The sequence below is a fragment of the Bufo gargarizans genome, chromosome 1, assembly GCF_014858855.1.
Source record: "Bufo gargarizans isolate SCDJY-AF-19 chromosome 1, ASM1485885v1, whole genome shotgun sequence".
In the NCBI taxonomy this organism is placed as follows: Eukaryota; Metazoa; Chordata; class Amphibia; order Anura; family Bufonidae; genus Bufo; species Bufo gargarizans.
Window position 1 is genome coordinate 50,148,016 of NC_058080.1, and position 26,185 is coordinate 50,174,200.

Here is a 26,185-nt window from a genome sequence, read left to right on the forward strand (position 1 = left end):
ACGCCCTAGTAAAATTGGCTGCAGGGCAACTTACTGAGGACTATATGACTGTCAGAGGTGGAAGGAGACTGACTGGGAACTGTATTCAGAGTTGCCAGGTGAGGGAAGAAGACTGACTTGGGAACTTACTGGGGGCTGTGAAAAAAAACAAAAACAAATGGGGCATTCAGAGCCATCATCAATTTAAAATTTCTGAACTGCTTCATCGGTTATAAAAAATTCAAGATGGAGTCAATAAAATCTGCAATAAATCTCCTGAGCCGGGACTATTACATGGTATCGCTTGATCTAGCAGACGCCTATTACCATGTACCAGTTCACAAAGATTGTCCATAATTCCTGAAGTTTCCTATTCACATAAAGGATGTTCTCTGCCATTTTCAATACAAGACCCTTCCATTCGGTCTCTCCAGTGCATCTCAGATTTTCACGAAGGTCATGACGGATAAAGTTGGATTTCTGATAATCCCTTATCTGGACGACCTTCTGATTGCTACAGACTCTGCCCAGAACCTCCTATCTCCCCTCAAAATATTGGAAGAGTCTCTATCTTCTCTAGGCTGGCTAATCAATCTCGAAAAGTCAGACCTAGTTCCCTGCCAACAGAAGATTTTTTGGGGGGGGTCTCCTGGATTCTCACCATTTCTCTTCCTTTCTTGCCCAAGTAGTGGATGGTTTGTGTGCTGGCACACGGTAGGATACTTCTTTGGCGCACAAAAAACGACCTCAATTCGGGAAGTTTTGGTGTAATAGCTGTTTATTGTGCAGCAACACGCACCAGAGGAGGCTCCCAGCCATCTGGCCACTCTTGTCCATTGCACAATAAACAGCTATTACACCAAAAGTACCCGAATTGAGGTAGTTTTTTGTGCGCCAAAGAAGTACCCTACCGTGTGCCAGCACACAAACCATCCACTACTTCCTCCACAGTCCCTAGGAGTTTTTGACAACTCCATCCAAAGGGACCGAACGGGTACTGGCAGCACCGACCCCCTTCTCTCTGTGTATCTGCCCTTACGGATGTTGTGCTTACACACGCACAACACCAAAAGGTGAGCATACTCCATCCATTTCGCTAAACCGAACTATCGTTACCTACCACCCTATGAGCGCCTCTCCCCATTTTTCTCTTGCCATAATTGCTGTTTCTTCCCCAAGAGAAACAGAGGACATTAGTGAACGCCAATATCATTTCATTTCTAGGAAGACGGCCTCAATAAGAGAGATCATGCATATGTTGATCATGCATTCCCTCGGTGAGACGGGATCAGGCCCACACAAGAATACTACAATCCTTCCTTCTCTCAATATGGGACAAACAGCAGGGTTCCTTGGAAAAGAAAGTAAAAATTCCCGCTAAAGTGAAAATATCACTCATTTGGTGGATGCTAAAAGAACATTTACAGACAGGAGTCCAGTGGCGTCCAGAAAATCAGATCACAGTCACCACTGATGAAAGCAGCAAAGGGTGGGGGGACCATAGGCCACACACCATGTTTCCAGGAACCTGGAGACATCAGTGAGTTATCAGCAGTTCTACAAGCATGCCGGAGCCTGCACCACAAATCGGTGTGTCACGACCGATCGCTGACCCTGTTGTGCCTTCAGCGGGTGCCTTCACGCTCGGTTTCTCAAGAGATCGCTCCATGCCTTAATGATGAGAATAGATTCCAGTCCAGGTTTTCCTGCTTGGGTTTGTGATCCTTTTTGTTCCATTTAGGAATCTGTAGCTTTTCCTTTCAGCTTCTATATATTCTCTGTTTCTGCTTCCCTTGTTGCCAGATATAGACCTTTTTTCCAGATCTTCTATTCTGACCTCTGGTGGATTTGGAGTTGCTGTGGAGGTGTTGGAGCTGGAGCTGTTGGATCTCCTGTTCTCTCCTGTTTGTTGTCTCTTTTTGGGGATTGTTTGTGTTGTTTGTCCTTTCCCCGTTGATACCCTAGGGCAGTAATGGCTAACCTCCGGCACTCCAGTTGTGGTGAAACTACGACTCCCAGCATGCTCCAATCATTTCTAAGGAGTTCTGAGAACAGCCAAGCAAGTGTACATCTTGGGAGTTGTAGTTTTACCACAGCTGAAGTTCCCAAAGTTAGCCATCACTGCCCTAGGGCAACGATGGTGAACCTTTTAGAGACCGAGTCTCGAAACTGAAACCCCAAACCCTTTTATTTATCGCAAAGTGCCAACACGGCAATTTACCCTGAATACTACAGTCCAATATAGTACATCTTCCATGTACTTTATCATTTAGCTATAATATCCTGCCTGCATTCAGTGCTCTGCCTGTGCTGTTCATAGTACGTCTTGCACTGATGAATGGCAGGAAGAGTCTAAGGCATATTGGTACACCATAGACTTTTTCTAGGGTGCGGGTGCCCACAGAGAGGGCTCTGAGTGCCGCCTCTGGCAGCCGTGCCATAGGTTCACCATCACTGGTCTAGGGTGTCAGTGGTGAGGACTAATGCTCCCGCCACCCTATTCACTACCTAGGGCTTGTTTCAGGGTAAGCCAGGGACGAGGCACATGATCGGCGTACGGGTTAGCAGCCCGTCTAGGGACGTCAGGGCAGCCAGGTGCCAGTGCTAGGTGAGTTAGGGGTCACCACTCCTCCTTCTCACTAGTGGTAGGGTACTCCCCTTCCCTCCCCTCTGCGCAGCACGTCTGTTACCTGCCAAATCAGACGTGATACAGGGGTCATCATGTAAAAGTTTACTCCGACAATGCAACAACAGTGGAATACCTAAATCACCAGGGTGGGAACGAGGAGTGGGACCCTGGCTGCAGTGTCAGAGAAAATTTTTGCATGGGGAGACCCTCAGGCAGGGAAGGTGGTCCCTCAATGCAAAGATCTTCAATCAGATTTCAGAGAGATGGGGGTTCCTGATTGTGGATCTTTTCGCCACCAGACAGAATAAAAATTAACGAGAAATTATTTTCCATCAGCCCCCAGGAAGGTCTGGACCAAACAGATGCCCTCTCACTAACATCGTGCAAGGGCCTTCTCTATTTATCCCCCCTGTTTTCTCTAATATCAAAAACTTTGATGAAGACAATGGTGGAAGAGACCCAGGTAATACTGATTGCCCTTCCTGGCCAAAAAGATCTTGGTTCCCCCTGCTTATCAGGGGTATACTGGACTCTACACTCCATACCAGACCTTCTCCATCAGAGTCCGTCCCTCTATCCGAACGTTCCACAGCGTCCTCTAACGGCTTGGAGGTTGAACGGCTCTTATTAAAAATATGGGGCCTTTCTGCCCTTACTGCGCTGCCATTCGAATCCCTGTTGGACATTTCCCTTAGGTTATTAGCATTGGAAACTACCTTTCTTATTGCCATCACGTGGCTAGGAGAGTTGGTGACCTTCAGGCTTTTTTCTTGCAAATCACCTATCTTGCTGTCCTAGATGATAGGATAATTTAAAAACATTCCCCAGCTTTCCTTCCCAAGGTCTTCTCCAGATTCCATTGTCAGCAAGAAGTTACTCTACCATTCTTCTGTTCCTCTCAATCTTCGGAACAAGAGAAAAATGTTATTGTCTGAACGTAAGAAGATGTCTTCTGGCCTATCTTGATACCACAAAGGAAATTTAGAAGATCTGACCGTCTGTTAGTCCAGTTTCAGGAGGAAATCGGAGGACTAGGAGCCTCCAAGGCTTTGATCGCTACGTTGGAAAAAAACTGGCAATTCTTCTGGGGTAGAAGGAAAGTAAAATCTCCCCTCCTGCTGGACTAAAAGCGCATTCAACAAGGGCCATGTCCACTTCTTGGGCTGAAAGTGGAGCAGCGTCAGTAGATCAGATCTGTAGGGCCGCCACATGGTCCAATCTGATGACCTTTAGACATAATGAGCTTGATTTCATGTCTAACCAGGATTTGTCGTTTGGAAAGAAGTCCACTCCCCCCCCACCCTCCAATACTTATTCTCCTAGCAGTGCCGTTGTGGAGGCTATGGGAGACCAGATTACCTGTATGGGTAATTATTTCATCTTTTTGTGTGGAAATGGTGTAAAAAATGTTTTTTTGCTTTTTGGATGAACTCACATTTATCAGATAACCCCTTTAGTAATGCAGTGAGAGATGGAAAACGACTTGGTGTGATGGCCCTAAGTTGTTCCTCCTCTTTTTTGCTGCATAGTGATAAGCGGCGGCGGCCCAGTGACAGCGGCTGTTTGGTACGGACTGGTTGCAGCGATTATAGTGCATTAGTAATGACCTTCCATAGGTATTGTCAGCATAACAGAAATGGAATATTTTATTGGTGCAACTGAAACGCGTTTCAAAGACCTGCTGTCCTCAGGCTAGTACCATACATGTGCCAAATGTGTCCTCAGTGTGTACACAGACTAATAGAAGGAGGTCTCATTTTGGAGTCTCGGAGCCATGGCTAGGGGGACAGACAGAGACTGCTGCCGTCCAGAGCAGAACATTAAGTTGCAGGCAGTCCTGTGGACGTCAGCCATCGCCCCACAGCGAGAATCCGTCAGAAAGTCTCAGTGTAGCCCAGACCGTATGGTTCTTGTTCTGACTGGCCGTACACTCGGGGGTTAAATGCTCGCACCTGCCGGGACTTCTGTTTGGCCGGTGGCCACGTCCTAGATACCACATGAAGTGAAAAAAGAATTGATTTAATAATCGTGTGTACGCGCGGAGCGTTGCACCATACCCCCGGAGCGATTCACTGCACACCTATACGTACGCGCGCTCCAATGCCCTCGGGAGCCTTTCACAACGGCCGCAGTGTTCTGCCAGGTATAACGTAGCTGTGTTCTTTCACCTTCGTGTCTCTCCTGGCCATTAATGGCGGTGAGCCCTGCTTATTACCCGCGCCATGAAATCCGGTTTCCTGCTATAAACAGGAGTTTCTGATCCTGAATTGTTCTCGTTAACGGCGATGAAAATATCCAGCGGATTGTGTGATGTTAATGCCGGGTGTTTTATGTGCTTGAGAATGGGAGTCCGGGGAGTAAAGGTGTCAAAAATGTGCAAAATAAAATTATACTAGGTTATCTGTAGTGCAAGGTATAGTATATTGTAAGTATAGTGTAGAGTGTAAGGGGTACAGTGTAATATATCAAAGTAACATCATGTATAGTATAGAGGAGCATAATGTATAGTATAGAGTGTAAGGGGTACAGTGTAATATAGCAAAGTAACATCATGTATAGTATAGAGGAGCATAATGTATAGTATAGAGTGTAAGGGGTACAGTGTAATATATCAAAGTAACATCATGTATAGTATAGAGTGTAAGGGGTACAGTGTAATATAGCAAAGTAACATCATGTATAGTATAGTGTAAGGGGTACAGTGTAATATAGCAAAGTAACATCATGTATAGTATAGAGGAGCATAACGTATAGTATAGAGTGTAAGGGGTACAGTGTAATATATCAAAGTAACATCATGTATAGTATAGAGGAGCATAACGTATAGTATAGATCAGGCATGCTCAACCTGCGGCCCTCCAGCTGTTGCAAAACTACAACTCCCAGCATGCCCGAGCAGCCTACAGCTATCAGCCTGTAGCAGAGCATTGTGGGAGTTGTAGTTTTACAACAGCTGGAAGGCCGCAGGTTGAGCATGCCTGGTATAGAGTGTAAGGTGTACAGTATAATATATCCAAAGTAACATCATGTATAGTATAGAGTGTAAGGGGTACAGTGTAATGTAATGTAAACCAGGGATGACCAACCGGCAGCTCATGCCCTGCTGTAGACTGATAGCTGTAGGCTGTTTGGGCATGATGGGAGTTGTAGTTTTGCAACAGCTGGAGAGCCTCCGGTTGGCCATCCCTGCATTATACCTTCGTATGATATAAAAGCTCATAATGTATAGTATAATTTATAGTTTAGGCATCCACTAATAGCACTTAATATGTATTATACAATAAAGCGACGTAATATATGTAGAATATAAACACATCATGTATAGTATATAGTGCAGTATATAGTATAATATAAACACATCATGTATAGTATATAGTGCAGTATATAGTATAATATAAACACATCATGTATAGTATATAGTGCAGTATATAGTATAATATAAACACATCATGTATAGTATATAGTGCAGTATATAGTATAATATAAACACATCATGTATAGTATATAGTGCAGTATATAGTATAATATAAACACATCATGTATAGTATATAGTGCAGTATATAGTACAATATAAACACATCATGTATAGTATATAGTGCAGTATATAGTATAATATAAACACATCATGTATAGTATATAGTGCAGTATATAGTATAATATAAACACATCATGTATAGTATATAGTGCAGTATATAGTATAATATAAACACATCATGTATAGTATATAGTGCAGTATATAGTACAATATAAACACATCATGTATAGTATAGTATAATATAAACACATCATGTATAGTATATAGTGCAGTATATAGTACAATATAAACACATCATGTATAGTATATAGTGCAGTATATAGTATAATATAAACACATCATGTATAGTATATAGTGCAGTATATAGTATAATATAAACACATCATGTATAGTATATAGTGCAGTATATAGTATAATATAAACACATCATGTATAGTATATAGTGCAGTATATAGTATAATATAAACACATCATGTATAGTATATAGTGCAGTATATAGTATAATATAAACACATCATGTATAGTATATAGTGCAGTATATAGTATAATATAAACACATCATGTATAGTATATAGTGCAGTATATAGTATAATATATAAACACATCATGTATAGTATATAGTGCAGTATATAGTATAATATAAACACATCATGTATAGTATATAGTGCAGTATATAGTATAATATATAAACACATCATGTATAGTATATAGTGCAGTATATAGTATATAGTGCAGTATATAGTATAATATAAACACATCATGTATAGTATATAGTGCAGTATATAGTATAATATAAACACATCATGTATAGTATATAGTGCAGTATATAGTATAATATAAACACATCATGTATAGTATATAGTGCAGTATATAGTATAATATAAACACATCATGTATAGTATATAGTGCAGTATATAGTATAATATAAACACATCATGTATAGTATATAGTGCAGTATATAGTATAATATAAACACATCATGTATAGTATATAGTGCAGTATATAGTATAATATAAACACATCATGTATAGTATATAGTGCAGTATATAGTATAATATAAACACATCATGTATAGTATATAGTGCAGTATATAGTATAATATAACACATCATGTATAGTATATAGTGCAGTATATAGTATAATATAAACACATCATGTATAGTATATAGTGCAGTATATAGTATAATATAAACACATCATGTATAGTATATAGTGCAGTATATAGTATAATATATAACACATCATGTATAGTATATAGTGCAGTATATAGTATAATATAAACACATCATGTATAGTATATAGTGCAGTATATAGTATAATATAAACACATCATGTATAGTATATAGTGCAGTATATAGTATAATATAAACACATCATGTATAGTATATAGTGCAGTATATAGTATAATATAAACACATCATGTATAGTATATAGTGCAGTATATAGTATAATATAAAACACATCATGTATAGTATATAGTGCAGTATATAGTATAATATAAACACATCATGTATAGTATATAGTGCAGTATATAGTATAATATAAACACATCATGTATAGTATATAGTGCAGTATATAGTATAATATAAACACATCATGTATAGTATATAGTGCAGTATATAGTATAATATAAACACATCATGTATAGTATATAGTGCAGTATATAGTACTAATATAAACACATCATGTATAGTATATAGTGCAGTATATAGTATAATATAAACACATCATGTATAGTATATAGTGCAGTATATAGTACAATATAAACACATCATGTATAGTATATAGTATAATATAAACACATCATGTATAGTATATAGTATAATATAAACACATCATGTATAGTATATAGTGCAGTATATAGTACAATATAAACACATCATGTATAGTATATAGTGCAGTATATAGTATAATATAAACACATCATGTATAGTATATAGTGCAGTATATAGTATAATATATAAACACATCATGTATAGTATATAGTGCAGTATATAGTATAATATATAAACACATCATGTATAGTATATAGTGCAGTATATAGTATAATATATAAACACATCATGTATAGTATATAGAGCAGTATATAGTATAATATAAACACATCATGTATAGTATATAGTGCAGTATATAGTACAATATAAACACATCATGTATAGTATATAGAGCAGTATATAGTATAATATAAACACATCATGTATAGTATATAGTGCAGTATATAGTATAATATAAACACATCATGTATAGTATATAGTGCAGTATATAGTATAATATAAACACATCATGTATAGTATATAGTGCAGTATATAGTATAATATAAACACATCATGTATAGTATATAGAGCAGTATATAGTATAATATAAACACATCATGTATAGTATATAGAGCAGTATATAGTATAATATAAACACATCATGTATAGTATATAGTGCAGTATATAGTATAATATAAACACATCATGTATAGTATATAGAGCAGTATATAGTATAATATAAACACATCATGTATAGTATATAGTGCAGTATATAGTATAATATAAACACATCATGTATAGTATATAGTGCAGTATATAGTATAATATAAACACATCATGTATAGTATATAGTGCAGTATATAGTATAATATATAAACACATCATGTATAGTATATAGAGCAGTATATAGTATAATATAAACACATCATGTATAGTATATAGTGCAGTATATAGTATAATATAAACACATCATGTATAGTATATAGTGCAGTATATAGTATAATATAAACACATCATGTATAGTATATAGTGCAGTATATAGTACAATATAAACACATCATGTATAGTATATAGTGCAGTATATAGTATAATATATAAACACATCATGTATAGTATATAGTGCAGTATATAGTATAATATAAACACATCATGTATAGTATATAGTGCAGTATATAGTATAATATAAACACATCATGTATAGTATATAGTGCAGTATATAGTAACTGATACAGTATATAAACACATAACATATGACAATCTATAGTACATAACACAAGGTAACATAATGTACGGTGCCGTGGAGTGTATTATAACTTTTCGGCGGGTCACTCTGTTTTGTCCGGTAAACATCTGGCTGCACTACTGAAGCCCATCCGTGGCCGCCCGTGTCCAGGCCTTCCCTCACGTGTCTTATGTCTCTTTGCAGGTTACCTTAAGTGCGACACCGATGACGGCTGCGACAACAAAGAGGAAGAAGGCGGTGGGGGAGAGGAGCTGTTTGACACGGTCCACTCCTCCATTGTATCTGGGGAGAGTATCCGCTTCTTCGTGAATGTCAATCTAGAAGGACCGCAGAGTGCGACAGGTGGGTGCCGGCCGTTTTCTACGTTTGCTCCTTAGCAGCAGGCGTCAGACTGTATTCATTGTGGGAGTATGTAGACCGCTGCTGAGGAGCGCCCGGCTGCATTTTGGAATGGTCGCCCCCAGCAGTCGCTCAAATCTCCCTTCGTTTTGCGGGGGTTGTGATCGGCCATAACGGCTCATCATCTCAGCGCTGGGGGAAGCTGCTCCATGCAGAATTTTGAAAGTGATCTTCCCCTTTAAGCTGCCCTCAAATCGGAATATAAAGCCAAACCTAAACTCCTAATGCTTTTTATGTCTTTATGCAAACGTAGTCCCCTGGTAATGTCACCAGCGGTGAGGGAAGCATAATGTGGACCTCAGATGTAATAGTCCTCGTCTATTCACAATCCTAGAATACAATAACTGCCGACTGACACAATGAGGCCGATCACCAAGACAAGGGAACCAAGAGGTTCAAAGCATTGCTGGAATAGTGAGGGTTAATGTGTCATGGGCATCTCAGAGGTGGTGTATTATAAGTGGCTGAAACGGGTACATCCACCATTATACGTCATTGTACAGTATACATATAATCTATTTAAATCATTAAGTCACTGAGTGCATGTATTATTACTTATCCTGGGTTTTTATACTCCAGAGCTGCACTCACTATTCTGCTGGTGAAGTCACTGTGTACATACATTACATTATCCTGTACTGATCCTGAGTTACATCCTGTATTATACCCCAGAGCTGCACTCACTATTCTGCTGGTGCAGTCACTGTGTACATACATTACATTACTTATCCTGTACTGATCCTGAGTTACATCATGTATTATACTCCAGAGCTGCACTCACTATTCTGCTGGTGGAGTCACTGTGTACATACATTACATTACTTATCCTGTACTGATCCTGAGTTACATCTTGTATTATACTCCAGAGATGCACTTACTATTCTGCTGTCGGAGTCACTGTGTACATACATTACATTACTTATCCTGTACTGATCCTGAGTTACATCCTGTATTATACTCCAGAGCTGCACTCACTATTCTGCTGATGGAGTCACTGTGTACATACATTACATTACTTATCCTGTACTGATCCTGAGTTACATCCTGTATTATACTCCAGAGCTGCACTCACTATTCTGCTGGTGGAGTCACTGTGTACATACATAACTTATCCTGTACTGATCCTTAGTTACATCCTGTATTATACTCCAGAGCTGCACTCACTATTCTGCTGGTGCAGTCACTGTGTACATACATTACTTATCCTGTACTGATCCTGAGTTACATCCTGTATTATACTCCAGAGCTGCACTCACTATTCTGCTGGTGCAGTCACTGTGTACAGACATTACATTACTTATCCTGTACTGATCCTGAGTTACATCCTGTATTATACCCCAGAGCTGTACTCACTATTCTGCTGGTGCAGTCACTGTGTACATACATTACATTACTTATTCTGTACTGGTCCTGAGTTACATCCTGTATTATACCCCAGAGCTGCACTCACTATTCTGCTGGTGCAGTCACTGTGTACATACATTACATTACTTATCCTGTACTGATCCTGAGTTACATCCTGTATTATATTCCAGAGCTGCACTCACTATTCTGCTGGTGCAGTCACTGTGTACATACGTTACTTATACTGTACCGATCCTGAGTTACATCCTGTACTATACCCCAGAGCTGCACTCACTATTCTGCTGGTGCAGTCACTGTGTACATACATTACTTATCCTGTACTGATCCTGAGTTAAATCCTGTATTATACTCCAGAGCTGCACTCACTATTCTGCTGGAGGAGTCACTGTGTACTTACATTACTTATCCTGTATTATACTCCAGAGCTGCACTCACTATTCTGCTGGTTGCTGCACACAGTCACCATGCTTATTTTATGTCACACCCCTAACAGTTTAGCTGAGTTTCCTATATATAGGGTGTAGTTGAGATGTCAAGTCATTGGTAAAGACCCTGAAACACACAATGTACAGAATATAATGGGGGGGGCTACATGAAAGGACACTGGGAGCAGACACACGACACACGACACACGACACATGACAGTGCTTCCGGGCAGAGATCGGGGGGTTATGCTATAAGAACGGTCACATCTAGGCAATCTTCTCTAATAAATGTAATAGTACTTATCCCCTGCAGGGGGCAGTCTGCCCTATATAATGTACTCTCACAGATGCGCCACCGGTCAGTATATATATATATATATATGTGCCCCGTCCTGATTGTGGCCCATGTGCCATAGAATTCTTCTAACCTTCTAGTATATTGGAGCACATCGGAGCCATTTGCAGGGAGACTCTCATCCTCCCCATGGTTCCTTTAGATCCGTCCTTGCGCGGCGCTCCCCATCTCCCCCCCTCTGCCGTCTTCCAGACGCTGCTCGCTGGCATTTTCTTGTGTTTACCACTGGCACTTATCACCAGTATAAATAATGCAGTATTTTCTGTGTATGCCCAGGCAGTGCCAGATGGAGAGCGCAGGCGGGGATAGTGCGTCTCCTGATATCTCTAATCAGAGGCTGCTCCCTGTGTGTGCCAGGGCAGAGGGTGAGCGCTGCGTAATGCCACACTGCTGCGCATCCATTTTATATGACGGCCCCATTCTTCTATATGCCAAGGAAGCTTCTTAAAGGGGCACTCCACCTAAAGTTTTTTGGTGCATGCTTTCCCCAACATAAGAGGGCGCTCTTCTAAGCTGGTGGAGGTCAGCTTGCACTTCATCCGGTGCCAGCAACATGCATGACGTGATGCCGTTTGGTAAAACACCCAACTTAGACCCCTCAGTGTAATGTTACTATAGGCATGATTCCCTGGTGCAGTAGGAATGTTATCAGGGCAAATTTTAGGCAATGTGAACCTGGCAACCGAAACTCACTTTGGACTCCTTTACTGTCCTTGGACTCCTTTTACCACCAGGGTATTAAAAATAAACCCCCGTAACTGCTCTAGACCACCAGGGAACTGAAATGTAGTTACTGTGCTGCTATAGACCCTCAGGACATGTAAATTAAACCACATCACTGCTTGAGACCACCTGTGAATGTACAGCGGAATATTGTAGTGTCCTAGACCACCAGGGAATATACATTTAACCCCATCGCTGCTGGAGACCCCCAGGGAATTTAGTTAAACATTTGAGTACCTTAGGAGTGTAAAATTGACCCCTATCACTGCTTTAGACTACCAGGGAATTTATAATTAAGCATTTCACCACCTTAGGCCACTAGGGGAGTGTAAAAGACCCCATCACTACCCGAGACCACCTATGAATATACAACTGAACATTGCACTGCCACAGAAAAATTACTTCATTACTGGCCGAGACCTCCATGGAATTTTAAACTTAAATAGTGAATTTCCGTAGACCATCAGGGAATGTAAGCTTAACCCCATCACTGACCGACACCACCCGGAAATTTACAGTTAAACATTTCACTACCTTTAGACCACCAGGGAAGTGTAAAATTGACCCCATTACTGGCCGAGACCTCCATGGAATTTTTAACTTAAATAGTAAACTTCTCTAGACCATCAGGGAATGTAAACTTAATCCCATCACTGCCCGACACCACCTGGAAATTTACAGGTAAACATTTCACCACCTTAGACCACCATGAATGTTACAATTCTATGAAAAATTGGGCTGAAAATGACAGGAGTGGGGTGGAGATTAGTTGTCCTTCTCGCCCTGGGCCACAATTTGTATAACCTCAGCCTTGATTCTTGCAGTATTAAAAAAACACTGCCAGAGAATTTGTATTTCCCGTTTCTGTTCTGCAGAGTTTTGTCCAATTCCCAGGACGATGCAAGGAGGTCTTGATAGTCCTCCATCGCTCTGGTTCTTATTCCTGGAATCTTCTTGCGAGACTCATTAATATCGCTTAGTTAGGGAATTGTTGCCTGTGCAGTTTTCCACCCATTGAAAACTCCCCTTTGTCGGTTTTTCTATGTAATTGCATGGTAGAAATGTCTCCTACAAGACGCTCCCACCATCAGAGTCTCCAGCATGGCCCAGTTATGGCCCAGGGTTTCTTCCTGTCATTTCCAAATCTACCTGATAAGAGATACGGCAGGTTCTGGCATCAGGTCCATTGGGTAGATATTGGTGTTCGGTAGGTAGCTCTGCGGTGCTGTAGTCCTGGCATATACATGGAGGAATTAATTGAAATCCTTAATATTATTGAAAAGCGTCTCGCCCTCTGGTTACCGTGGATTAAGACGCTCTATCACTGTGACTTCACCCCGCCACACAAAAACAAATGATGGATAGGCACACTACATGTCTTTTGATAAAGGAGATGTCCTGATCAAAACCTTCACACCAAACGCGTTTCGCAGTCCCTCTAACTCCTTCCTCAGTGGCCATAGAGATGTATTGGCCACTGAGGAAGGAGTTGGAGGGACTCCAAAACGCGTTAGGTTTTAGAGGAGATGTCCTGATCAAACCATCACAGCAAACACGTTTCAGAGTCCCTCCAACTCCTTCCTCAGTGGCCAATACATCTCTATGGCCACTGAGGAAGGAGTTAGAGGGACTCCGAAACGCGTTTGGTGTGATGGTTTGATCAGGACATCTCCTCTATCAAAAGACATTGATGTATTTTCCTTAGCAGGATAATCAAACACTGGAGAAATAAAAGCAAACAGTAGAGCGCTCCCTTGATCATTTGCTCATCACTTTAGGAGATTTGGGAGGGAAGAAATGCAAATGAGCTGTTAACAAGCTCTGCCTCTAACACCACCAGATGTAAGGCCGCTATCCTATAAGTCAGTGTTCAGCTCTTTAACTAAGCCTTGAGACATGACTTGGATATTAACTAAGCCAGCACCTCATCTGCAGACAGCTGTTTCAGGGTGATTGCCCCTTATCAGTGCAGAGCAGAGAGTAATGGCTTAACTGGTTAGGATGCCTTTGTCCGAGCAAGGGGGGAACTAGCTCTCCTTAGGGAGAGTGCACCTCAATCAGTGTGAGGAGACTTATAGGCCATACATGCTCCTCTGGAATTCTGGGAGGGAAGGGATGCAAATGAGCTCTTAACAAGCTCTGCCTTTAACACCACCAGATGTAAGGCAGATGTCCTATAAGTCAGTGTTCAGTTCTTTAACTAAGCCTTGAGACATGACTTGGATATTAACTAAGCCAGCACCTCGTCTGCAGACAGCTGTTTCAGGGTGATTGCCCCTCATCAGTGCAGAGCAGAGAGTACTGGCTTAACTGGGTAGGAGGCCTTTGTCTGAGCAAGGGGGGAACTAGCTCTCCTTAGGGAGAGTGCACCTCAATCAGTGTGAGGAGACTTATAGGCCATACATGCTCCTCTGGAATTCTGGGAGGGAAGGGATGCAAATGAGCTCTTAACAAGCTCTGCCTTTAACACCACCAGATGTAAGGCAGATGTCCTATAAGTCAGTGTTCAGTTCTTTAACTAAGCCTTGAGACATGACTTGGATATTAACTAAGCCAGCACCTCGTCTGCAGACAGCTGTTTCAGGGTGATTGCCCCTCATCAGTGCAGAGCAGAGAGTACTGGCTTAACTGGGTAGGAGGCCTTTGTCTGAGCAAGGGGGGAACTAGCTCTCCTTAGGGAGAGAGCACCTCAATCAGTGTGAGGAGACTTATAGGCCATACATGCTCCTCTGGAATTCTGGGAGGGAAGAAATGCAATAGGAGATTTGTAATCCTTTGAACAAGTGATTCGATTCCCTTCACCACATGAGACGCTAAGGTTCAGCCGCAGCAACCGATTTTGAAATCCGGACAGTGAGATCACTCACAGGTGGAGGTAAGTGGTAACCAGCAGCAAGACCACGTGGGACGCCACAGCCGACGCACCACTATCCACCCACGAGTGCGTACACGAATGTTGCTAATGGCAAATATATCAAAGGGTTAATGTCTGTATTATCAAAGGAAGGATGGCAGTAATTAGAAAGTGACTGCGGACCAAAGACAAACGGCATTAAGAGTTGTCAGAGTCCTACCAAGAAACGGTGATTTACTTCTAGAGCTGGACTGTTCGGATTTTTAGAGTATAAATGACACTATTTGAATACGGATGATTAATGATATATTCCGTCTATCTACTAATATTACATATTGTGTGATAATATCATCTACATACATCGTGTGGGTGATGGATGGCCATATCAGGGCTCCAGATGGCGACCAAAATGGCATTGCAAAGTGGCGACAAGACTTTGTAGTCTTGTCGCCATTTGCGCCTAGACCCGCCGCTGTTCTGCCGCTTTCACAAACGGACATGGCACGCGCTGCTGTCAGTGCGTGCCATGTTCTCCTCAGCAGCACAGGGGAGAAGGAGGCAGCCCCCCCCCCCTCTTGTACTGCTGCTGCCACCAATGGGCTGATAGCAGGGAGGAGGAGGAGACGGGCTGTGGCCACTGCGCCACCAATGAATATCGTTTATGCCTGAATACAAACGCAGGCTGCGGGTGCCGGCCATATCCCATTCCCTGCACCCAGCCTCTATGACTGTGTGCTGCGATCTGCTGCTATTAACCCGTCAGGTGCGGCACCTGAGGGGTTAATTGCAGGGGATTACAGTGCGCAGTCAGTATGGGATATGGCCGGCACCCGCAGCCTGCGTTTGTATTCAGGCATAAACTATATTCATTGGTGGCACAGTGCACCCCCCACCCCAGTATTATAAAGTAGAATCATTACCCCAGTATTATAGTTATTATAGTCATTGGTAGCAGTGGCCACAGGGTCCCCTCCCCTCCTCCTCATTGGTGGCAGTGGCCACAGAGTCCCCTCCCCTCCTCCTCATTGGTGGCAGTGGCAGCTTCTGATCGGAGTCCCAGCAGTGTAATCCTGGGGCTCCGATCGGTTACCATGGCAGCCAGGACGCTACTGGCTGCCATGGTAACCTCCCTGCTGCTGTGTGTACTATGCACAGGGCAGCAGGGAGAGTGTGAGGTCCTAGGCACCCTAATAGAGCTCTTTCAGGGTGAATAGGACAAGGGATGAAAGATTCCAGGTTCTAGCCGCTAAGGGGAAAAATGGTTATTAAATAAAAAGTAAAAATAAAAAATGACAATAAAAAATAAATAAATAAATATTTTAATAAAAGTTTAAATCACCCCTTTCCCAATTTTACATATAAAATATATAAACAATAAATAAATATTACATATCGCCACACCAAAAACACCAAAAAAAAGTGCAAACTATTAAAATATTTTAAAAAATCTCCTATGTGATGAACGCCGTAAAAATGCCACGTGGTATCGAGTATCGCAATACTTTTTTATGGTATTGAAATCAAGTCAAAATGTTGGTATTGTGACAACCCTAGGTAAGATGTGTTTTTTTTTTTATTATACCGTAAATATATGTATTTTAAATTTGGCGACTAAAATTTTTTATTTGGCTCCTAAATTTTTCAGGTTAGCAGCCAATGGCTCCTTGATATATTTTTTTTTAGTCTGGAGCCCTGCATAGGTGTTCAATGGCTATGCTACATATTGAGCTAGAGTAACTAATGGCAGCCATCAGGATAGCAGTAATACCATGGTGCACATTTGTGCAGACGGGTATATAGCCAAATTGTACATTGATGGAAATACAAACATCCAGTGATTTAGGTTTAGTTTTATGTAGATATTTTTAGGGATATTTTCATATAATTTTAATAAATGATTTAAGGATGTTCCGGTCTTTGGCTTCAGATGTCGTTTGCCTATCCATCATTTTACCAGTTATTGTTCAATATACATGTCTGAGCCTGTGAAATCCCAGGGAGACCCTTGAGCAGCGGCAGGAGGTCTGGGGCTGATGGGCTTGTACCGCGCACACAGTAGGGTCCCGCTTCCTCACATGAATGCCGCCTCTTGTTTATGACCAGGCGACACAATGCTCCGAGCAGCCTCACCTCCCAGAACTTCTGCTCCATGGCTTTGAAGCCCGCACGAGGGTCTCGCTCCGTATGGCTTCCTGTCCTGATAACACAAGGCGGCGGCACGCTGGCTGTCCTACTGCGTTGCTATTAATGCCTGACATAGAGATGAAAGGACACGTCCTCCAGATAAGAGAGGTCCCCGGAGAATCTTATGGAGAGAAGTGTGACATGACATGATTCTCTACTTATATCTGTTTCTGGGAAACCGGGGGACCCAGACGTCCAAAAGCGAAGGCGTCGCTGCAAAACTAGATGCCATACAGTGGGCATATGCCACCGGAAGGAACGCAGAGGGCATCCTCCAGTGTGAGGCCACCTGAACACCTTATATAACGGGGCATAGCATTCACTTGTGCCGCTACATGGCTGTTTGTCTTTAATTACATTTCTGGTAGTGGTGCCAAGCGGGCCAAGAGAGGAATTGCGGGACGTTAGGAGTAACTGAGCGTATGATCCCACCTGGGCCAAGTCACTTGCAGCATTCTGTAATCATCGTTGTGGGGGAGAGCTGTTATCATAGCGGGAATCATAGGTGCCCCCCTTACTGTGCAGCCCTGCGGCACCTGGCACGAATTCCCACCTGTGACAAATACAACGCACATTTACTTGGCTCCAGTAGAGTTTCCGATGAGGGAGAGGGTCATGGTCACACCACTTATTTCTTGGAGTGGGTGGGGGTGGTCTTCATTTCCTTGGTTTTCATGGGACTGTACAAGGAAATTCTTTTGCATCAGGGTGTGCAGAGTTTAAGGGATTTTATTGACTCCAGTGCGTTTGATTTCATTTCTGGAGTTCTAACCGGATACATAATACAGTCAGCATTACATTTCTGCTCATTTCCAGTATAGCAGCCCCTTCTTCAGTACAGTCTACGGAGTGTGCAATTTGCAGTATAATGCAGTTTACATCCTGTATTATACTTCAGAGCTGCACTCACTATTCTGCTGGTGCAGTCACTGTGTACATACATTACATTACTTATCCTGTACTGATCCTAAGTTACACCCTGTATTATACTCCAGAGCTGCACTCACTATTCTGCTGGTGGAGTCACTGTGTACATACATTACATTACTGATCCTGTACTGATCCTAAGTTACATCCTGTATTATACTCCAGAGCTGCACTCACTATTCTGCTGGTGCAGTCACTGTGTACATACATTACTTATCTTGTACTGATCCTGAGTTACATCCTGTATTATGCTCCAGAGCTGCACTCACTATTCTGCTGGTGCAGTCACTGTGTACATACATTACATTACTTATCCTGTACTGATCCTGAGTTATATCCTGTATTATACTCCAGAGCTGCACTCACTATTCTGCTGGTGCAGTCACTGTGTACATACATTACATTACTTATCCTGTACTGATCCTGAGTTACATCCTGTATTATACTCCAGAGCTGCACTCACTATTCTGCTGGTGGAGTCACTGTGTACATACATTGCATTACTTATCCTGTACTGATCCTGAGTTATATCCTGTATTATACTCCAGAGCTGCACTCACTATTCTGCTGGTGCAGTCACTGTGTACATACATTACATTACTTTTCCTGTGCTGATCCTGAGTTATATCCTGTATTATACTCCAGAGCTGAACTCACTATTCTGCTGGTGCAGTCACTGTGTACATACATTACATTACTTACCCTGTACTGATCCTGAGTTACATCCTGTATTATACTCCAGAGCTGCACTCATTATTCTGCTGCTGGAGTCACTGTGTACATACATTACTTATACTGTACTGATCCTGAGTTACATCCTGTATTATACTCCAGAGCTGTACTCACTATTCTGCTGGTGCAGTCACTGTGTACATACATTACATTACTTATCCTGTACTGATCCTGAGTTACATCCTGTATTATACTCCAGAGCTGCACTCACTATTCTGCTGGTGCAGTCACTGTGTACATACATTACATTACTTATCCTGCACTGATCCTGAGTTACATCCTGTATTATCCTCCAGAGCTGCACTCACTATTCTGCTGGTTCAGTCACTGTGTACATACATTACTTATCCTGTACTGATCCTGAGTTACATCCTGTATTATACTCCAGAGCTGCACTCACTATTGACTCACTGTTAATCAGACCGTTTGACTGCTTTCGAGTTAATGACTAGTGATTGAGTAGGACTATATACTAGTTGTTCACACAAGCCACAGAGAAGTTGTCATCACTTGAATTTTCTACTTGACGATGGTTTCCGAATGTCCGCAGAATATTTGTAACAAAGAAAAAATTATCTTAAAATACCACAAAAAAAGGATATGAAGTGATGCTGTTGCTCCTCATGAGGTGTCGTTGTGTTGTAATCTACCTTTCTTTTGCTCCAGCAGAAAACGAGTGCCATGGCTGTGTATTGCTGCACACATCAAGAAAAGTAAGTGAACCTTTATGAACTTATTTGATTCCTATGATTTAATTCATCATAGTAGACAGTCTAAGGCTGGGGGAATCCATGGTGTCAGCTCACCAGCAATTTCTTGCTGGCAGCCAACTTTTTGATGTTTTTCTATTCAGTGTATGAAGGTCTTCTTGTTGGGCTGCTTTTGTGAGTCGGACCTGTATTACTTGATTACCTGTAGTCTTCTCCATCTTTCCAATAAGGAACTGCTTTCTGTATTCCCTAATACAGCAGTTAGAAACTTCTGTGACCACTCCGATGCAGGTAGCTATAGGTTCTCAAAAGGTGGTCACCAAAGCAGAAAGCCAAAAGGTTGCCAGGAAGTATGAATTCAAAGGGTTGTCCAAGGGGGGAAGCGCACTAGGAAGGCCTCAGAACATGGTAAAAATAAGGGACACCCCCCCCCCCGTAAAAATTGTCCCAACACTGCAGTTTCTGAAATGAATGGGTTCCCACTGGTGTAGTTGCCTGGTCCAGCTAATCACTGGCTAAGGTGGCCACCAGCTGTTTATGAAGGATTTTCATCTCCTGGACAACTCAAGCTGCAAAGGTTCCAATCTTGTAAAACCATCTTACTGGTAGTCACCTCTATATGAAGGAGAAAGGAGTCCATGGAGAGTATGGGAGACGTGTTCCTGGCCTGGAATAAGACACATTCCTCCCTGAATGAAGCAGAGCCTGCGTTGTTGACTTGTTGATGTTGCGGAGCCGGAGGCTGCCGCACCACAAGCCGTCTAGAATTAAGCTTTATGACTTCAGTTGTTTTGTTCTCGTTACCGTCCCTGGTAGACGTGATCTTCAGAATGTGGAATTCATCTTAATTAAACCCATGCTTTTATACCAAGCAGATTGAGGCAGTAGAGCCGCAGGGCTTCACTCCATCCCTTTTTTAAATCCCGGAGAGCGCTAAAACCCGCAGCTCTTTTATTAATTTAACCTGCCATTTAGATGCAGCGACGCTCGAATTTACAAACTGGTCGGAGATGAAATCATGCCAGTTTCAAGCTAGCTGTTCTTTCAGTAGTGAGGGGTGAAGACCATGTCCTTGAAATGCCGTTCATAGATACAAACAGTAACCAGCCCTCCTCTCGATAGTCCGTATATCTATGGTAACAGAATGCCTGTCCCCGACCAGTGGAAATCCCTTTACCTAGTCAACACAACACATCTTGTCAACAAAGAGACCACTTATCCTGAGATCTTGTTGATAATCTGCGGCCACATCCTGGTCTCCTGTGATATCTGCCCTCAGGGAAGAGTTGGGACAACCCCATACACGTTAGATGGCTGCCCTTTCCTGCTGAAGTTGCTGTTAAAGTTGACAATGTTCTTTTGACTAAAGGAGTTGTCCAGGAGGCCCACATTTTTGGTAAATGGCGCCAAACGTTTTTTTTTATTGATAAAAGAAGGCATATTTACCCGCACTGATCACCCACCACTCCCGTTCCGATGCTCACTGAGTTTGTATTCCTTGGCTTGAAGGAAACTGCAGGAAAGCCCTGCTCAGGCAGGTTACTGCTGTGGCCAGTGAGGTCATCCCCCTACCATTTCCCGTGTGCCAAGCCTGGTTTTGGAAATGGACCAGTGTGAACTCAGTAACTGTTGGAACTGGGTCTTACAGTTGGACATGTGGTGTTTTGAAGTGGTCCACTTGTTGTAGTCCATCTACTAGAGCTTTGCAGACCTTTCCACCATGCGTCTTCAGACCTGCAGAACCAGGAGTCAGGTCCGTGCTTGATGAATTGTTTGTAAGCACTATCGGCCCACCGATATACTGGTCTGCACTGGGATCGGGGACCTGGTTAAAATAATGTGTAGAATGGTGACGGATCATGGGTAGGCAGATGATCACGCCAAAAACAGTTTGTCCAAAAAATCCGACATGACCAATCGGCTTGTCAACAGAGCCCATGTGCTTATACACATTAGTTGGTTGTCCACTCTCATCTAATGTGTATGAACTGCTTAAAGGGGTTGTCCAGGATTAGAAAAAACATGACTGCCTTATTTCAAAAATGGCACCACCCTTGTCGATGTCTGCTATTGCAGCTCAGCTCTATCGAAGTGAATGGTGCTGAGCTGTAATACCGCATACAACCTGTGGACAGGTGCGGTGCCGTTTTGGGAAGAAAACTGACATCTTTTTCTAGTCCTGGACAACCCCTTTAAAGAGTTTCTGTACTGTCGCACAATTTAATTTCATGCAATAGAGAATTGTGTAACTAATTACTTAATTTAAACAATATGCCTGCATCCACCTGAAATAAAGCCATGGCCACTAGGGGTCTCACTTTCACCTAATTTGCCATCCACTGCCTGATGTCACAAGAAGTGGGGGCGTGTCAGAGCTACAGATGTAGTAGAGTTAACACACATGCTTCGAGACATGTCATCTAAACTAAATGCGTTAAGCAAACACCTTCAATTGCTTTTTAATGGCTTTTGTTTCAAGATAACCTGATGAAATTTGAGTTAAGAGTTTGTGTGTTAACCCTGCTACATCTGTAGATGAGATCCTGAGCCTGATAGAAGAACTGCTTCTGTCCGGCTTCTTAATATTGCAGGAGACTGTGATATTAAAGGGATTCTGTCACCTCCCCTCAGCCAAAAAACGATTTAAAAGCAGCCATGCAGCACAGCTTACCTGGATTAAGCTGTGCTGTTTAATCTTGAAATCCGTCCAGCAGTTACTTTAAAAAACGACTTTGATCAATAAGGAAATGCGTCCTGAAGGTGCCCAGAGGGGCGTTTTTTTCTTCCTAGTGAGCCCAGTACCGCCCCTCTTTCAGTGCCCAGCCCGCCTTCCTTGTACTTTCTAACCGCCGCCCCCAGCCTGCCACAGCCTCTCCTGCCTCTCCTCCCCCTCCCTCACGCCGAACGAAGTCTCGCACAGGCGCAGTACCCACTGAGGGCTGCGCCTGTGCGATCATCAGGAGACTGAGGGCGGCAGCTTCATCTTCGTCACTGGGCATGTGCCGAGCCCAGTGACGTCCGATGCTCGCTCTTCCCTCAGTCAGCAGGGAAGAGCAAGCATCGGACGTCACTGGGCTCGGCGCATGCCCAGTGACGAAGATGAAGCTGCCGCCCTCAGTCTCCTGATGATCGCACAGGCGCAGCCCTCAGTGGGTACTGCGCCTGTGCGAGACTTCGTTCGGCGTGAGGGAGGGGGAGGAGAGGCAGGAGAGGCTGTGGCAGGCTGGGGGCGGCAGTTAGAAAATACAAGGAAGGCGGGCTGGGCACTGAAAGAGGGGCGGTACTGGGCTCACTAGGAAGAAAAAAACGCCCCTCTGGGCACCTTCAGGACGCATTTCCTTATTGATCAAAGTCGTTTTTTAAAGTAACTGCTGGACGGATTTCAAGATTAAACAGCACAGCTTAATCCAGGTAAGCTGTGCTGCATGGCTGCTTTTAAATCGTTTTTTGGCTGAGGGGAGGTGACAGAATCCCTTTAAGGGATTTATGGGAAGTAAAAGAAAGGACGTCACAGCAGTACAGTGCTTGCAGATTCCACAGAAGGGAGACACCCCCTGCTTGTGAGAGAAATGTATCTAGCTGTGCAGCTGAACAGAGGAGAAATAAGGCCGAAAAAGACATTAGAAAAGCCCAGAAAAGACCAGTTCCTTCACAGTTATGATTGTACAAAGAAGCACAGCCATTATGCAAAAGTTTTTTTTTTTTTAACTCAGGTATACTTAACATCTTGAGGTTTATGACTGCGGTGGGTGGAGAAGCATTGGGCATGTTGACAGGGGTTCATGAGACAACCCTTCTAACCTTTGTCCAGAGGTCTCGTAGTGACCAGTTTCTAAGTCTTTTATACCCTTGTTTTTGTAGCTTTGTGTTTCTTTCCCTTTGTATCAGCGATTTCTGCTCTATGGGTGATGATCTCTTCCTGCTCTTTGTTTTTCCAGTACCTAAAATTAAAGAACTTTGAAGAAGAGGTGAGAGCTCATCGGGACCTGGACGGCTTTCTTGCCAAAGCCAGCATTATCCTGGATGAGACAGCGACCTCTCTGGACGACGTCCTGCGGGAAATGCTGAAGCACTTTGTGGAAGACCCAGAGAACGCGGAGCCCACCTGCAACTTTGACAAAATCATGAGCACTTTATTCACAGACTCCGGCGCGCCGAGGGAAGGGAATGGTACGGAAGGGTCTCATTGTATGGTCACCTTCATGTAACACATGCCTCTTATTGTTAAAATTGTGGGAAAACCTCCCCCAAAAAACCTTTACTAATTGAAAAAAGAAGAAAAATGTTCTAAATTTTATAGGGTTTTTCAGGTTTTGGTCTTAGTCATAGTCACCTGCTCCCCACCGCTCCAGTCCTGTGCCTTATCTAAATCTGGCCATGTGCCCATCACTCATGAGTCTCCTACCAGGTCTAACCGAGCCCTCTGCAGGGCCACAGTTGTGCCCATGGTTTGCGTTTCTTCTGATACATTACACAATTTGGCAGTATAGTGACTACATTTAGCAATCTGCTTCTCTTGCAGTTTTCCTCCTCTGGATTACGACATGTTTGGGAGGAAGGAGAGAAGCTGTGATTAATAAATGTGCCCGGTTCCCTTGTTTACTCCTTGTATCGGCACCTCCGCTCTCTGCGTCTGATGGGGCCGCAGGATCAAATACCAATTAGCCTCTTGTTTTCCTTCTTCATGAATATTTGTTAGGTGACTCATGGGCTCTGGAGGCCCAGACCTAATTCCTTCCAGCTCCGGCTGAGGTGAAGCAGCTGTTGGAGTTTGTCTGACTGGGCAATAACCTTATTGACAGAGGAAACGAAGCACGTGCCTGCGCTGTATGGATGGCGGGAGTGCGAGCACGTGCAGGGAAGCCCCATGTCACAGCGGAGGAGGACCCCCCTGTTTAGTTATATGGAGACACTTGTGTAGGGATTTTCTTGTATTTATTTTATCTATCTAATAGTTCTGTCATTATCTATCTATCTATCGTATCTAATATCTATCTATTAACTATCTTTCTAGTATCTGTCTAATATCTATCTATCTGGATAGTCTGTTGTGTCAGTGACTTATCTTGAGGCCTATGTCACATTGACATCCATCATGAGGTTTCATCTTTCCCTCTGCTCAATCCAAGCTTCTCTCTGTCTCTTCTGTCTATTGTACATCTTCCCCTCTGCTCGGTCTCATCTCCTCCCCACGGTCTCGGTGTCAGATGATGACGACATGGTCATCCCTTCCATCTGTCTGTCCTTCCCCTCTGCTCGGTATCGGTGTCAGAAGATGACATGGTTATCCCTGCTGTCTGTCTGTTTGTCTATCATTCCCCTCTGCTCGGTCTTGTCTCCTCCCCGCTGTCTCGGTTATCCCTTCTGTCTATCTGTTTGAGCAGAGGTGAAGGATAGACAGACAGAAGGGATAATCATGTCATCTTCTGACACAGAGACCGCTGGGAGGAGATGAGACTGAGTAGAGGTGAAGGATAAACAGTCTCGTCTCCTCCCCCCCTTTCTCGGTGTCAGAAGATGACATGGTCATCCCTTCCGTCTATCTGTCTCTCCTTGCCCTCTGCTCGGTCTTGTCTTTTCCCCGCGGTCTCGGTAATCCCTTCTGTCTGTTTGTCTGTCCTTCCCCCTCTGCTCGGTCTCATCTCCTCCCCGCAGTCTCGGTGTCAGAAGATGACATGGTTATCCCTTCTGTCTGTCTATCCTTCCCCTCTGCTCGGTCTCGTCTCCTCCCTGTGGTCTCGGTGTCAGAAGATGACATGGTCATCCCTTCCATCTATCTGTCTATCCTTCCCCTCTGCTCGGTTTCGTCTCCTCCCCGCAGTCTCGGTGTCAGAAGAGGACATGGTTTCTTACTGGCGCAGCTTCGTGCCATTATCATCTTTTAAATATATGCTGCAGAAATAAAAATATCCCCTGCGTCCAGCCGAAATGAAGGGGGCACTCCGCTGCTGTACACGCTTTTTGAATCCTTCCCACTCACTGTGAGGGTTCGCATACTCCCTCGCAGCTGCAGAGATCCCGTATTGGGGGTTTCCAGCTTTTTGACACTTCTGCAGCTGTCAAGTGACTTGTGGCCTGAGCGAGTGGTGGAAATACTTCCTTAAATCCCGTTCCAAAATCCTCACATAATAAAAGTTCTGTTTCTCCTGCACAGCCCGCAGTGTGACGTCCTGCGCCCCCGTACGTTTGTGCTTTTTATTGTTTTATATCTTACAGGTGTTCTTTTATGTTTTTTACAGTACATCTGCTTTCTGACACGATTCAAGGGGTGACTGCCACGACCACGGGCATCCAGTACCAACAGTCCTGGCTCTGTATCATGTAAGTCATGTGATCGTGACTAATACACGAAGCGCCGCAGTAATCACGTT

The 26,185-nt window shown here is 43.1% G+C and overlaps 1 protein-coding gene across 2 annotated transcripts in view; it reads left to right on the forward strand.

Moving 5' to 3' along the window:
- Positions 1–26,185, forward strand: part of SLC4A11 (solute carrier family 4 member 11) — a 132,930-nt gene that overhangs the window by 50,211 nt on the left and 56,534 nt on the right. Inside the window, exons 3-6 of one of the 2 annotated variants that reach the window (XM_044295378.1) lie at positions 9,324–9,482; positions 19,771–19,817; positions 23,753–23,984; positions 26,054–26,135. In XM_044295378.1, the coding sequence (XP_044151313.1) occupies positions 9,324–9,482; positions 19,771–19,817; positions 23,753–23,984; positions 26,054–26,135 (520 nt within the window). The remainder of the gene's footprint in view (positions 1–9,323; positions 9,483–19,770; positions 19,818–23,752; positions 23,985–26,053; positions 26,136–26,185) is intronic. The other variant, XM_044295381.1, reaches the window with a different exon arrangement.